A 13,255-nucleotide genomic window follows, 5' to 3' on the forward strand; every position below is an offset into this window, starting at 1 on the left:
TGTCAAGCTTCTTGAGTGTTGTTGGAGCTGCACCCATCCAGACAAGTATGAAGTATTCCATCGCACTCCTGACTGATGAACAGACTTTAGGGAGTCCAGAGGTAAATTACTTGCCACAGTATTCCTAGCCTCTGACCTCCTCTTGTGTTTATATGGCAAGTCCAGTTGAGTTTCTGATAAATGGTAACTTCAAGAATGTTGATAGCGGAGGATTCAGTGATGGTAACACCATTGAATGTCAAGGGGTAGTGGTTAAAGTGTCTCTTATTGGTGATGGTCATTGCCTTGCATTTGTGTGGCACAAATGTTACTTGCCACTTGTCAGCCCAAGCCTGGATGTTTTTGTTGCATTTGAACATGGGCTGTTTCAGTATCTGAGGAATCATGAATGGTCATGAACATTATCAATTATTGGCAAACATCCCCACCTCTGAAGGTGAAGTGATTGATGAAACAGCTGAAGATGGTTGGGTCTAGGACACTACCTTGAGGGATTCCTGCAGAGATGTCCTGGAGCTGAGCTGATTGACCCTCCATAACCACAAACATCTTCCTATGTACCAGGTGTGACTAACCGGTGGAGAGTTTGCCCCCTGATAACCATTGATTCCAGTTTCGCTGGGGCTCCTTGATGCCACATTAAGTCAAATGCAGCCTTGATGATAAGAGCTGTAACTCTCACCTCACCTCTGTAATTCAGCTCTTTTTTGTACTTGCTTGTGATGTATTCCAAGAGTACGTTTGGAGCATTGGTGCCTACATGGACACAATTCCTTAATTATTCTATCACTGAAATGTTGGTGTGATTATTTGTCAGGTATCTGACCTGAAAGCATCCTGTACCTCTGACAGGTTTATGTGCAGTGCCAATGCACTATTAATAGCACTGAACCAAAAAGCAAAACCAATGAAATAGTACACAGCCAAGGTTATATGTAAGGTAACCTAGCCTGGGTCACTACGGCCACATCAATAACTGGCAAGAAGTTCAATTTAATCAGAAATGATTCCTGTAGATCCCTAGTAACACAATAATACCAGGAATGAGCAAAAGTAAAATGGGATTGTTCACCTGTTCAAAAGGAATCTTCAAAAAGAGAATAGTGCTCAAAGTGGCAAGTACTGTGGCACTTAACAAAGAAAAAGTTCAGAAGGAGCTGATATCTTTGTCTTTCCCTTTGATATTTGTCTTGTGGGTTGTGTGGAAAAAATGTATTGTCATAAGTTAATCTTGGATTTCCACACACTGAACTCTAGTGCATATTGACAATTTCTATCTCAGCATTGAACGGAAGCCCACATTGCTGAGAAAGCCTTGTAAATGAATGTAAACATTCCATATGTTCTGATAGTCTTTTGATAAAAAAGAGTAAATATTTTATTGTAGGTATAAACTACAAGTCAAATTTATCAAAAATTGTGTTCAGTAGTAATATGAAATTACCATTTGTTCTATTATCATTTGTTGCAGAATTTTCAATCTTTAATGCAAAAATAATAAGACTGAATGCTTGGGTAATGATAATCCTGGGCGCTAATACAGCTTAAAATGCAATGTTTGGACAACGAAAACAAAGTTTTAAGCTCCATGTTGTTGCACTCAAAGCAGCTAAAGAAGTGATAGAATTGCATAGAAAACACAACTTGAAAATAGACCTTTCAGTTCAACAAGTCTGTATTAGTTTTTAGGTTGACAACCTAGTTCCTCTCTACGAACTACAAAACTCCCCCTGGAGCAAATAGGTTTTAAAAAACCTGGCAAAAATTTAATACTTCACTTGAAGCATGAAGACTTCACATCACTTTTAGCAACTGATTGTTAGGTCATTTTTTAAGATAAGACTTTAAACCAAGTAGAAGTAAACAATTCCATGACTCTATTGTGAAGAAGGGCAGTGGATTTTTCTCCTGGCCAATATTTATTCTTCAATTGTTTTTACTAAAATCAGATTATTTGGTCATTATCACATTGCTGCTTGTGTGATATTGCTATGTGTATTCACTGCTGTCTTTCCTACATTACAGCAGTGACTGCACTTCAGTGGCTGCAAAGCACTCTATGACACTCTGATGTTGTGAAAGGTGTAATATAAATGCAAGTCTCTTTATTTTCTCCATCTCCTCTCTTTCTCTATCCTCTCTTTTTCTCTCTTACTAACCACACAAGTCAGTGTCCTATGCCCACATTCAACCTCTTTACAAATCATTTTATCATTTTGTTCTGTAACCTTCCATCTAACATATTCTGTAACCTTGGCCTGAATTTTCCAGCCCATCCTGCTGCCGTATTTCCCACTGCTGCTGAAGGTGACCATCTGCAGTGGATTCTCCTGCAGCATGGTCAGCGAGCAACGCAAATGGCCATTGACTTCAGTGGGACCAGAAATCCCACTGCTGGCCAGTGGCGAACTGCCTCCACTGTGGGAAACCACACCAGGTGGGGTGGGAGAAAGGGGTTGGGGCGGGAGGGGGGGAGGGGCGGTGTTGGCGAGTGGTTCCCAGCTCTTAGCATGGTTTCTACTTCTGTCACTAACTTTGACAGTGCATTTCACAATCTCAGAGCATTCTTTTATTGTTTGTTTTAATATACACAAAAAAAGTTGTACCCTTCTTTGTCCCTAAATCTCTTACAGGCAATCATGTTTATTCTACTCTGTCTCATCCTTTATAATTTGGATCAGATCTATCAAGCCAATCTCTAATCTCCTCTGTTCTTTAAAAAAAATTGTTAACTTTTGAAATTAACATTCATTCCATGTAGTTAAGCCCAGATTATGCACGGTACTGTATGGTCTTGTTACGGTTTTACAGAGTCATTACTGCACCTTAACATTTTGCCACATAACCCAATTTGCTTATTTTTGGCTTTATCCACTTGAGGTGTTGCACGTAGTATTATGTGAACCTAAACAACTAAAACTTTGAACCATTTAAACCATAATTATCACATTTATTGCCAAGATGCAGGAACTCAAGTATGTAAAGGGATGAAGCTGAGGTAGAAGATTAGATATGATTGTATTGACTGGCTAAGTAGACTTGAGGGAACATATGGCCTAAATTGTGTTTTTCTTCTTTGTTGGAAACATAGGGGAGTATGGTGGCACAGTGGTCAGCACTGCTGTCTCACAGCAGCAGGGACCAGGGTTCAATTCCTGGTTTGGGTCACATGTGGAGTCTGCGCATTCTCCCTGTGCCTGTGTGGGTTTCCCCCAGGGTGCTCCGGTTTCCTCCCACTGTCTGAAAGATGTTCTGGTTAGGTGCATTGCCGTGCTGAATTCTCCCTCTGTGTCCCCGAACAGGTGTCGGAGCTGATGACTCAGGGATTTTCACATAATTGAGGTGTCAATGGAAACCTACTTGTGACACTAACAAATAAACTTTTAAAAAAGCATTCCAATCATGCACCTGGATTGGTGAAAGAATAATTTAAGTTCTTTATTTGAAGATGAGACTACACACAGTGATTTACAGAAATATCGTAACATTTTAGGATAAGGGACAAACGCAGGAAAGTGGGATTAGCATGCCATTACTGGTAGTTATTATCTATGTAGACTTGGTGGGTTGAAGGACCTTTTCTGTGCTATATGACTCTGACTCTCAGTATAGCAAATCAGATCTATATCCTGCTGCTTGCAGACTGACTGCAAATCATGGGACTAATACATCAAAGCCTGTCACAAACTGCTGTCCATCATTATTAGCTTGTGATACCCTTCCTTAAAGGTGTATGCATATCATGTCACAACAGCCTATTGCTGATGTTTTTCTTGTTCCTGTGTGATATTGTGTTATAGTCTTATGTCCTCATGGTGGACAAAGCTTAGTTTGGTGAGCTTCCTCTGCTTAGATGCCAGATTCCAGTCCAATCTTTAGTAATTATTTTTGTGACAAGGCAAGCAGTCTATTCCAAATAGTTTGTGTTTACTTTGCAATGGAATAGAAATAATACCTTTGGAATCATACTTTTCATGGATCCATCAAATCTTCTTCGGCATATTTGTAGCATGAGACAAGTAACTGAGAGATTTTGCAGGGTGGTAAGGTGACATAGTGATTAATACAGCTGCTTTACAGCGCCAGGGTTACAGGGTCGATTCCTGGCTTGGTCACTGGAGTCTGTATGTCCTCTTCGTGTCTGCATGGATTTCCCCCAGATGCTCCGGTTTCCTCCCACAGTCCAAATGGTACGCTGGTTAAGTGTATTGGCCATGCTAAATACTCCTTCTGTATACTCAAACAGGTGCTGGAGTGTGGCAACTAGGGATTTTCACAGTAACTTCATTGAACTGTTAATGTAAGTTTACTTGTTACACTAAACCATGCAGTAATCCAACTTAAAATGGTCAACCACATCACAAACAAGGAGTAGAAATATATAATTTGAATTAATACAGAACTCCTAACCACTTGATTAGCTTGGAGAACTGCTTTTTCAAATGGGATTAATGTGCCAAATAAATTAGAACATGGATTATTTGATAGTTAATTGCTTGTACTGCTGAAAGTACAGTCAAACCTCCATCAGCTAACGCCACAAACGGTTCCAGTAACAGGGTGAAGGTTTCTTTTGACAGTTTTGATCAATATACAATTTTTCCAAGGGTTGCACAAATCATAACAGTGTTAGAAAATGAAAGTGATAAATTGCATGAAAACTATTTTGTTCAGACATCAGATACCTGCTGAAGTCTTTAGCAACAATGGTCTGTCATCCGCAAGTTTTCAGTTCATACAATTTGCCATAAGATATTGCTCCCCGACAGCATCAACTCTGAATTACTCGCAGTGAAATGGGCTTGAAAGGAGGTCAAAGCAGCCCATAAAGGATCTGATTAAGTCATGCAGCAGTGAGAATAATGTGTATGATTGCTAGTTTACTGCAGGATTATTAGTGCCTGTTGCCATCAGTGCAAGCTAATGGAATGAATTCTGATCAGTGAAAACTGAAGAAATGGTAATATGTTTAGGATGATTTTTTGCAATCACGGGATCTCATTAAGAATCCTGGCACCACCCGATGAATTGATAAAGTTGAAAATTTACCCCACAGTCTTACAGCATTGATATTGCTTTTAGAAAGTGCAGTTCAAGCATCAATATAGAAAAGGACTATCTAGAAGCAAGTACATCCAAGGTCACACTTGGTGCAAACAGGACAAGGTGCACTACTTTGAGCTAATCGATAGAACATTGGAAAAAGAATGAGCTTTTGAATCATCAAACAAAGGATCTGACCCAAGTACATCAGTTTTTATCATCTGACAGATCAGCAACCAATAGGAAAGGGAAATCAAACTAAATCCATCACTAAGCGAAATTCCCAGGGAGGGAAGATCCGTGAGATTAAATTCTTTGAAATCTTTATAGAGACATATTAATTATCCTGATATGTAGCTACTATTTTTCAGAATATAAAAAGAATCTATATTACAAGAAAGCTGCATTATATTATGTGTTGCTAATTAGCAATATCATAATTATTTAGAAAGTTAACCCAAAAAGGAATATTTTCCCAATTATGTAAATGAAAAACATTAAGAGAGTTAATTCATTAAAAATAATTTTTTGATGTATCAGCATGAATTCTCTTAGGTTAGTAAATATTCGCATTTTAACATAAACGGAAACAAACAGCATTCAAAGGGACCAAAATGATCTCATCTCCTGTGCTTTGAAGGCATACAGACTGACTTACCAGAGTCGACAAACAAAACATTGGAGCTACTACCTTTCATACTGGATCATTGAAGTTCATATGAAAACAAAATAAATTTGGATGTTGGCGGTCTTTGGACTCAGCTTAGATTATCCATGCAATTCCAGAACTTCTAAAATCATACACTGCCCCTTCCCTACAACTGCAATTGCAGCCTAGGTTTGGACCTTAAGTAATTCCAGGCATTTGCTTCCACAGCTCTGTCTGGAAGTAGAGTCCACTGAGACAGAGAGCAAGTTTTTTTTAAGATGTATTAATACCACAAGTAGGCTTGCATTAATACTGCAATGAAGTTACTATGAAAACCCCCTAGTCGCCACACTCGGCACCTGTTTGGATACACTGAGAGGGAATTTAATATTTCCAATGCACCTAACCAGCATGTCTTTCGAACTGTGGGAGGAAACCGGAGAACCCAGAGGAAACCCATGCAGACATGGGGAGAACATGCAGATTCCGCACAGACAATGACCCAAGCCAGGAGTCTAACTCGGGTCTTTGTCACTGTGAGACAGCTGTATTAGGTTTGCAGTAATATCATGAACATGGCAGAGACATAAACTGATATCTTCAGTCTCCTTCCCTTCTGTCTCTAATCAGCACATATTGTTTTTGAAAATAAGAATGTGTGCCCACAAAATGTGTGATCAATTTAAAAGTCACCAGCAGCAGAATTCCATGAATGTAAATAAGGAAGATTATTTATTTACACATGAAAGGTCTCATCACATATCACACACTCAATAAAGATACAATTAAAGAAGATAGTGCACTTCTACAAACATTAAAATTGAGCAGAATAATTAGCATTTAACCTGTCTTCGAGAGATCAGTGAGAAAGGGAAATTTCCCAGTCTGGAATTGTGATTCAGTTAAATTCAGATGGCTGGGGTCAGATCCAGATTAACTGCAAAGTTTGCTCAAGAGTAGGGATGCAATCTCAACCAAAATAATTTTAAGTTCAGAACAGGCACGAAAACAGGAGAGTTTCAGATCTGTTTTGTTGGTGAGTCTACCAGTCAAACCTTATGCACTCTGCGCAATAAAAAAAACCCTCAACCAGATCTCCTCCTGTAGGGGGAGTGAGCAGAAACTAAATCACCCAAGTTCCAACTGACAAATTTTGTGCATGTGCAGTCTCTGTGCTGAGAACATCAGAAACCTGTCATTGCCTCTGCTACTATAGCTGGCTGGCCTACATGGCTCAGCATATCCACGCTGCCACCCACCTCTCTCCTCCCACTTCCAGCTCAGCGGCCACTTATGACACTCCGACCTGAAATGATCACCAGCCTCCAACCGATTGCTGTGCAGAGTACACTGTGGTCCTTCCTCCCTCCCCCCACCAATCACTGTGCAGAGTGTGCAGCTGTCCCCCATGCCTCCTTGGTACCTGGTGGCCACTGCCCGAGTGCAAGGATGGCGATGCCAGGCTGGGACTGACCAAGGAGCAACCCCCTTCCTTTGGCCTTCCAGGGATTCCTCAATGGCCTCTGATTCTACCGGTGAGGCCATCACCATGCTCCCACCAATTGCTGTGCAGAGTGCACAGTGGTCCTTCCTCCCCTCCCGTTGTTAGGAAAACCACACATGATTGTCACCAGAGAAAACCCCCAGCAAGGCCACATGGACAAGTGAGCCCAGATGATTCCATCCCAGGCTTGCTAATTCCATTTAAATTAGCATTAAAATAAATTTAAATAATATATTCAGCTTCATGCCATATATGCGGTGCTAGTAAGATCGTGAGAGGCAGGAAATCTGGCGTGAATCTGATTTCTCAGCCCATTGATCGGCACTAGTGGCTCTTGTAACTGGAGGTCCAATTTATCTATGGGTGAGCTGAGAGCTTTTCGTAAAAAAGGTGGAGGAGGCTTTTTAAAATACTTTCAAGTCTTGCAGTTCTTGGCAGACAAGGTGGCATGGCCTTCCTCTCGAGTTGTAATATTGTACTAGGGGAGGCATTGGCATACAGGTATTATCACTAGAATAATAACCCAGAGATCCAGGACCAGATCTGGGAACCCAGGTTCAAATCCCACCATGGCAGATAGTAAAATTGGAATCCAGTTAAAAGTTTAATGATGACCTTGAAATCATTATCGGTTGTCGTAAAAACCCATCTGGTTCACTAATGTCCTTCCTTCAGGGAAGTAAATCTATCATTCTTACGTTTGAATTCAGGCCCACAGAAATGTGGTTAACTCTCAAATGTATGTAAAGTGGAAGACAGTCAGGGATGGGTAGTAAATGCTGGCCAACCAGCAACACCCACATCTTGTACATTTAAAAAAACTGTTGAGCACCCAGGTCCCATCTTCGTTTTAGACAAAAGAATTTCAGTATTGGAGAAAAGTTTCAATCACAATATCAACAGCCATTGGTCCTCAATAGAAGGTGGTCTAATTCAGTCAGGGTCAAAAGCCATTGATATTCAACAATGGTCTTTCAAACTTTGCATGGGATAATTGGCCGAGAAACACAGAAACTAGAAGTAGGAGCAGGCATTCGGCCCTTCGAGTCTGCTCCACCATTCATCTTGATCATGGCTGATCAGCAAGTTCGATATCCTGATCCCCCTTTCCTGCCATATCCCTTGATTCCTTGACCCCCAAGAGCTATCTCTAATTTCTTCTTGAAATCAGAAAACATTTTGGCCTCAACTACATTTTGTTATCGTGAATTCTATACATTTACCACCCACTGGGGGAAGAAATTTCTCCTCATCTCAGTTCTAAAAGGGTTACCCCTTATCCTCAAACTATGACCCTTAGTCCTGGATTCAATCACCATTGGGAACATTCTTACGGAATCTCCCCTATCTAACCCTATTAGAATTTTATAAGTTTCTATGACAAAGCTAAAGTCTAGGTGAATGTCTCTGTGTTTTGGAGTAAGCTTCAACAATTGCAGTTGTGAAATTCCATGGAGGAATGCTGTTTAAGCATGCCCGTTCAAAGGGACAGACAGTCTCAGACATTAGTCTGTTGAAGTTTTGAAAGGTTGCTTGATCCTCTGGGCAGCTATCTTAACAGTTCATTAGAGCCCATTTTAAAAGAACTGCATTTTTTTAAAAAAAACATAATGGGCAAGATTTTCCAGGTCCACTGAATTACTCAAGTAGTGTAAAGTCAGTGGGAGGCCAAAAATGGGATTTGTGACCAGCATCTGGCCAATTGCAATCTTCGCAGGCCATTTTTTTTTTCAACGTAATCGGCCTCGTGCCGGGAACCGAGTAAGGCTGATTACAATATGCAAATAGTGATTTGCATTTATTTAGCGAGCTAGGTCACAATCATCCAGACTGGCAAATGTTTCTGACCCTGCCGGTGAAACTCCACGTGGGCCAGGCGTGATGGCCCTTTTGGTGGGATCAGAGGCCATTGAGGCCTCCAGAGAGTTTGAGCAAAGGATGGTTGCCCCTTGAGTAGAGTCAATCTGAGCACCCTGGCAGTACCCACTAGGCACTCTGACAGTGCAAGTTTGGCAGACTGACAGTGCCCATCAGGCATCTCACAGTGCCAAGCAAGCTAGGCGTCATGGAGGTGAGGCCAGATGGTGACGGAGCCAGACCAGGGGGTTGGGGAAGGAAAGGGGAAACTCTGCATCGGGTGTGGGGGGCTGCTGGTGGGGCTGATGCTCGGAGGCCAGGGTCAGCCATTAAGGGGCCGGCAATCAGTGGGGGGGGAGGGAGTTTGGGGCACTGTCGGGGTGGTGATGTCCAGGGGTGGGCGGGGGAAGGAGAGATTGGTGATGTCTGGGAAGGGGACGCTGTTGGGTCTGGCAATCTGAAGGCAAGCAATGAGGGGGAGGTGCATGTCAACCAATCTCTCAGTATACGCTCTCAGCACCACCACCCTCCCCCCAGCTGCCCACACCATATAAAAGAAATAAGTAAATCGCGTCTAACATGTCTGTACTGGCATGACAGTCGGTGAGGGATTGGTTGGGTATTATAGAGGCGAGAAAAAATATGAATCCACTTTGTTATAGATTGTTAGATTTTCCTGGTCCATGGTTTAGATTGCTCCATATCAGTAAGTGCTGTTTTAATCCTCTACAGCAACATTCTTTCAAATTATTGCAAGGATAGGAGCCAATAATTACACAAGAATTTACACATTATTACACATCATTTTCTGAAAATAAAGGAAAACCACCCTTCCCCGGTTAATAGATTGTGCAACTTGATAAATAGAGAGACTCCAAATTCTGCTTTTTCCAGAAATTCTTTTGCACCAATTGAAATAAACTGCAATACAAATGGTATTCAGTAAGACAAAGAGGTGATACTAAACTTGCAAATGAAAGAACCTGCCCAGTGCTTTGTCACACCCTTAGGATGTTCCAATGCACTTTACAACCAATGAATTGTTCTCTGAAATGCAGCCTTTGTTGTTAGTTGGCAAATTAGGTAGTGAATTTTCACTCAGCAAGATTCAACAAACAGATAAATGACTGATTTGGAGATGAACATTAGCCAGGATATTGGCAGAACTTCCTGCTCTTTTTTTAATAGTGTAATTCTGTCACCTGAGAAACAACAACTCCAACAGTAAGTCGTGCTGTGAATGCAACTCAGTATTGTATTTGCTTTAACGATGTCTTTTCACTCCTCATAAGTGCAGTGTAACCACAAGCCACAAGAGAAAACATTGAATCAATTGATTTTCCTTGTGCTTTTGTAATTTGTAGATTTACCAGAGATGCTGGCTTGTGCTGAAGAAAGCATCCAGCAAAGGCCCAAAGCGACTGGAAAAGTTCTCAGATGAGCGAGCTGCATATTTTCGATGCTATCACAAGGTAAGCTTGTTGCTGCCAAAAAGAAGCAAACTATCAAAAGCAGCAGGTTATTTTAATTAACCATTTTGCCTTCACGATGCATTCTTTGAATACCATTGTTATGTGATATGGTGGTAAAAGGGAATCATAACACGAGCCTAAACTAAACATATACGGCTATCTCTTGTTTAGCTCACCTAATGTGTTTCAGAAAAAAAAGACTTAGAGGTGAATAAAACTGTGCCAAACAAAAGACAGTTTCCTCAAGAAATTGTATTACATTCCTGCCCATGTCTGAGTGCAGTCTCCCTGACTCAGCAGGGTTCTGTAGTCATTGCAACCATGCTAGACACATCTTAAAGCACAGCACAAAGGAAGCTGACAGAAATCTTCCTTACTTAATTCAGGAGTGTAACTTCAAGTCGGTGAACCAGGCTAATATATGGTTGCTACAGGATTACAATGGAGCCTGGTGTTGAACACTGGCCTGGGCAGGAGGAACTGCACTGGGCCAAGAGGGGGCTTTGTCAGAGAGTATGACTTGGAGGTGATGACCTAGCTGAGTGAGTGAGAGATTAGCAATATGTCAGTGCCCACTAAAGGGTTGCCAGATGGGATGTTGGGAGACTGTACCCAAGACATTAGGGGTGGAATCAATGTCTGGATCCTGTTCGGCAACACATGGTGGAGCAATGAGTCAGCTCCCAAACCTCAAGCCATTATCCTCGTCGTTCTCATGCATCTCTCATAAGGACCATAAACTTGGGCGTTGTCATCCATGAACATGGGAATTGTGATGACCATCTGCTTCCTGGCTGTGTGCCCAGTTCATCTGGCGAACTGTCATTGCTGGATGGGATGAAGGGTTCAGCAGTGCTTCTGAAGTTGGATACATTGAAAACACTTTATTCTCAGTGCCACAAGATGTGAGACTATGGTAACTAAGTGATGAGTCAAACATATTAAAGCCAGAATGGGAATTGATGGGACAAAGAGTACAGTAGCTGGAATCAAAGCAAACTGCATTGATGTGAGTGTGAGACAGAAAGTAAAGGAAAATATGAATTTGAAGATTACTCAGTAACATGAAACAACTTGAAATAAACACCCACTGATTTAATTTCCTGTGACCAAATTCATAAAATACATTTGATTCATCATTGTGTCTCTTACAAATTGTACCAAATCAATTGACAAAAATCAAAATCCACCTAACCTACACGTCTTGGGAAACTAAGTGATAATTTAACATGGCCAGTCCACTTAACCTGCACATCCTTGGACTGTGAGAGGCAACTGGAGCACACAGAGAAAACCTGCAGTCAAGGGGAGAACATGCAAACTCCACATGGACAGTTATCTGAGGCTGGATTTGAATCTGGATCCCTGGTGCCGTGAGGCAGCAGTGCTAACTGCTGTACCACCGTGCCTCCACCACGCTACGGTGATCAGGAGTTATAACTTATTATTCTACTCCAGCTCCCCCACACCCGCCTGCTCCAAACCTCCCACTGAACCCCTTCCCCTCTCCCGCTTCTGAAGATGGTTGCAGAATGTTTCCATTGAAATCCCAGTTAAGATTATCTTAGTGGTAGTTAGATGGTACAGATCAGGCTGAAACCTAGAACATCCTGTTAAATGGCTCTGCGTCACTCAACAGTGCATTTGCTTACTATAAACAAGGGGAGAACACCTAATTTCAACTGTAGAACAAAATTTTACTTTTTCTTCTCATTAAGGGATTCAATAATGCTTCTATGCCAAACCATCTGATGGTAACATTAATGCTTATGTTTGAACAACTTTTTACAAAGATGGAAAAAAACAAATTGGTAAAACTAATTATAATTGCATGTAGTCATTTGAGTCATTTAAAGAAGCATCAATCAAGTCTCTTTGGAATTTGTCATCCACATGTAATGGTGATATCCATGACCCGATGCCAGACCATCTCTGTGGAGAGTCAAACTCCCTAAGTTTGGATGGACTGCTGAACATAAATGGATAAAACAGTGGTAACTTTATTGAGATACAGGAATCAGTTTATCACATAGTACAGCTTGGCCACAGGCCACATTGACAGCAATCTCAGTATTAAACACAATTAGGCATGCTTTCAACAGTTTCTACTTAGCGTGCAGCTGGTGAAGGCAACTTGAATCCGATAAAACTCCTGTTTCATGTACACTATCATCTTCAGTTGCTAATAGGCAGCCTGCTTTCACAGAGCTACACTTCACTGAACCTAGTAATGGTACACATACATCTTATTGCTTGATAAGTACGAGAAAGATTTTCCAATTCCAGTTGCATTATAAAAGGTGGACTGAGGTGATATTTCTCAAAATCCACAATAAAGCCTCTCTAAAGCTAGCTTCTCTTCCACAGCCTCTTGTTTCCGTGTACATTATCTTGCTGAAAACGGATGGTATGTTAGATTCGTAACACTACCATTTCTATGTTCTCTTGATTACACAGTTGACCGCAGAATTGATGCTTTCTGCACCTTGCTAATAGGCTTGTTTGTACTTTTCTTCATCAATGCATTGCTATTGAAAGAGACTGGTTTCCAGTATTGTTGCTAAGCTGCAAGGCCACAGCCCCATTTAAAGATTGACATTACCACAAATGAACAGGAAGCAAAACCCTTTCTCTGTAGCCTCTTATCAGAACATGGATGTTCTGATAACATCACATAATTTAGCTCTCAAAATATTTAAAAGAAAAGCAATCATAATTTTATTGTAACCA

General features: G+C 41.1%; 1 protein-coding gene across 2 annotated transcripts in view; it reads left to right on the top strand.

Moving 5' to 3' along the window:
• LOC145353675 (docking protein 5-like) overlaps positions 1 to 13,255 on the top strand; it is a 370,165-nt gene that overhangs the window by 181,313 nt on the left and 175,597 nt on the right. For both annotated transcript variants that reach the window (XR_013888759.1, XM_080204448.1), the window contains exon 2: positions 10,418 to 10,525. Coding sequence is in view for 1 of the 2 variants with exons in the window: in XM_080204448.1 (XP_080060574.1) it covers positions 10,418 to 10,525 (108 nt within the window). In the remaining variant the exon portion in view is untranslated. The remainder of the gene's footprint in view (positions 1 to 10,417; positions 10,526 to 13,255) is intronic.

This window comes from Carcharhinus amblyrhynchos, chromosome 16, assembly GCF_965287045.1.
Source record: "Carcharhinus amblyrhynchos chromosome 16, sCarAmb.v2.hapA, whole genome shotgun sequence".
NCBI lineage: Eukaryota > Metazoa > Chordata > Chondrichthyes > Carcharhiniformes > Carcharhinidae > Carcharhinus > Carcharhinus amblyrhynchos.